This window comes from Nicrophorus vespilloides, unplaced genomic scaffold (genome assembly GCF_001412225.1).
Source record: "Nicrophorus vespilloides isolate i.1.1-1 unplaced genomic scaffold, Nicve_v1.0, whole genome shotgun sequence".
In the NCBI taxonomy this organism is placed as follows: Eukaryota; Metazoa; Arthropoda; class Insecta; order Coleoptera; family Silphidae; genus Nicrophorus; species Nicrophorus vespilloides.
In genome coordinates, this window is record NW_017098489.1 from 37,214 (window position 1) to 39,638 (window position 2,425).

The 2,425-nt window shown below is 30.6% G+C and overlaps 1 protein-coding gene across 1 annotated transcript; it reads right to left on the minus strand.

Moving 5' to 3' along the window:
• Positions 1–230: 230 nt before the first annotated feature.
• On the minus strand, positions 231–2,181 carry LOC108562567 (cytochrome P450 9e2-like). Its single transcript, XM_017920950.1, has 5 exons — positions 2,085–2,181; positions 1,830–2,032; positions 1,612–1,775; positions 1,225–1,556; positions 231–1,171 (listed from the first exon to the last, which is right to left on the minus strand). The coding sequence occupies exons 2-5, from the start codon at positions 2,021–2,023 to the stop codon at positions 281–283; spliced, it is 1,581 nt and encodes a 526-aa protein (XP_017776439.1). The 5' UTR covers positions 2,024–2,032; positions 2,085–2,181; the 3' UTR covers positions 231–280.
• Between the last annotated feature and the right edge of the window lie 244 nt (positions 2,182–2,425).

Consider the following 2,425-nt stretch of genomic DNA (forward strand, 5'->3'; position numbering starts at 1 on the left):
AATTAATAGAAACAAATTATAATAAACAATACAAGTTCAAATCTTTCCTCGTCTCATGATCCAATCCTAACATATCTCATCATTAACCATCCAAAAAGAAATTACTCAATGTTTTGCTTTGTTTTATTTTTAGAATTAGAATTAGAACTTTAATTAGATTGTAAATATAATATGCTAGAACTGTAAATTTGCAATGAAAATATAACATTGTAACCTAATTTAAATTAGCAATTAAACATTGAAAACTAATATGTATATAATTTTATATAATGTACATGCACTACTTCCTAAGTTCTAATCCAAACCAAAATCCATTTTTAGCAGTAAAATTGAAACCTTTCTTGGATAATTTTAAAGGAACCTCTGATTTCTCAGTTACAACAATATTGAATTTTGCAAGTAGATAAAGAAAAACAACTTTCGCTTCTAGAAGTGCGAATCTTGAACCAATGCAATTTCTTGGACCAGAACCAAAAGGCATGTACATGTGCGAATTAATGTTAACTTTATTTTCATCGTTGAAACGTTCAGGATCAAACTTTTCGGGATTTGGATAAAATTTTGGATCTCTGTGAATTCCAAAAGCTGGCAAGGAAATAATATCTCCAACATTTAGAGTTACCGGATTTTCATCTGGTAGAACTGGCGCAATGGTGTATGGCTTCACACAGACTCGATCCGTTGCTACAGCTGCAGGCCATTTCCTCAAGGTTTCAGAACTAACCATATCTAAATATTTCATTTTATTGATGACATCGTAAGTTATGTTTCCATCATTATCCTCAATAACAGCATCAATTTCGCTTTGTAAACGTTCTTGAATATCTGGATTAACAGCCAATTCGTAACCCATTAGGACCATAAATGTGGCAACAGATTCAAAGCCGGCAAAGAAGAAAATTAAAGCTTGTGCCGTTATGGTATCATCAGTAATTGGGTCTTTTACTTTCTTTGTTTTTTTTCCAATTTCTGATTCTTCTACTGTAGCAAAGCCAGTCTCTTGCACAGCTGAAGTCTCTTCATAATTCAATCGACCTTTCCTAGCTTCCATCAACAAGTGAATCATATCAGGTCGTACTATATTATGATCCTGTCGCATTTTAATAGTGTCTTTTATGATGCGCCGAAAAAACTTGTGTACTCTTTTGTCGATGAACGTAATCCCAAGTACCTAATAATCAGAAATATTATTTTTTTATAATAACACATATTAATATCACTTACTTTGCTTAATTTTGGCATCGCCATGGATATTAAAAATTGAATATTTCTCCAAAAACCCGTGAAGTCTGTTAACAGTTTTCCCATCAAATAAAACTCATTTTTCTTTTCTTTGATTGAATTGCATTGTACACCAAAAGCACAAGTAGCAATAACGTCGTTAGTGTACCTCGTGAATAAATCCTTAAGTTCAATGGATTTTCTTTCCTTTGGATGATTCTCAAAGTATTTGGCCACTTCTTGGGCACATTCTGACATTAATGTGAACATTGCACGCATTTTGCTACCTGTAAATGCAGGACTAAGTGTAGCCCTCATATCACGCCATTTGTCACCTGGAAATACAATTTGTGACTCTTTTATAATGCGAAGTTTTATTACGAATTGTACCTTTCAGTGCAAACAAATTACTTGTCCAAAGTGGTTCAACATCTTCCGAAATAAAGCTAAAGTGATCGGTAAAATGATCAAAGTCTTTCACTGTTATCTGCTTTATCAAGTCAATATTTCTCACAAGCAACATAGGCTTAAAGAATTGATATGTACCATTATATCTAAAACAAAGTACCATCTTTATGTACATATATAAATGAGAAAAACAAACTTACCTAGAATTTGGAAATTCATTGTAACTATCTAATAAATGTTCTGCCATTGATTTTTTCATAAAAATAATTTTCATTATATCATTTAAAATGAATTTTTTTTTTTGATTTACACCTTTTTTGGTCCAATAATTATATATATTATAGTTGAACCAAAGTAATGTTACCAACAACAAACCGATTAGTACACAAAACATGTTCTGTTTCTAAAAAAATAATCATATTAACCTGAGAGTTATAAACAAAAATATCTCTTACTTGATTTGTAATATACGCCTCGTGTGATATCTACTATACTAATACTGCATTGAAATCAACAAATGTTTTTATTCCACTTATCCTTGACGTAACTGTGTATCTCGTAGTTTAATCAATTTAATATTAACAGCGCAGTCGCAAATATCTTCTCATGAAAAAGTAAAAATATTGTAATATTTTGGCGAAATAACAGCTGTTTTTTTTTGTATCAGCACATGGCCAATAGCCCTTTGTAACAAAAACTTATTTGAAATTATATATATTTATTTTGTTCTGTATATGTTTTTTTGTACGATTGCTGCAATAAACATTATTATTTATTATTATTGTTTATTTGATGA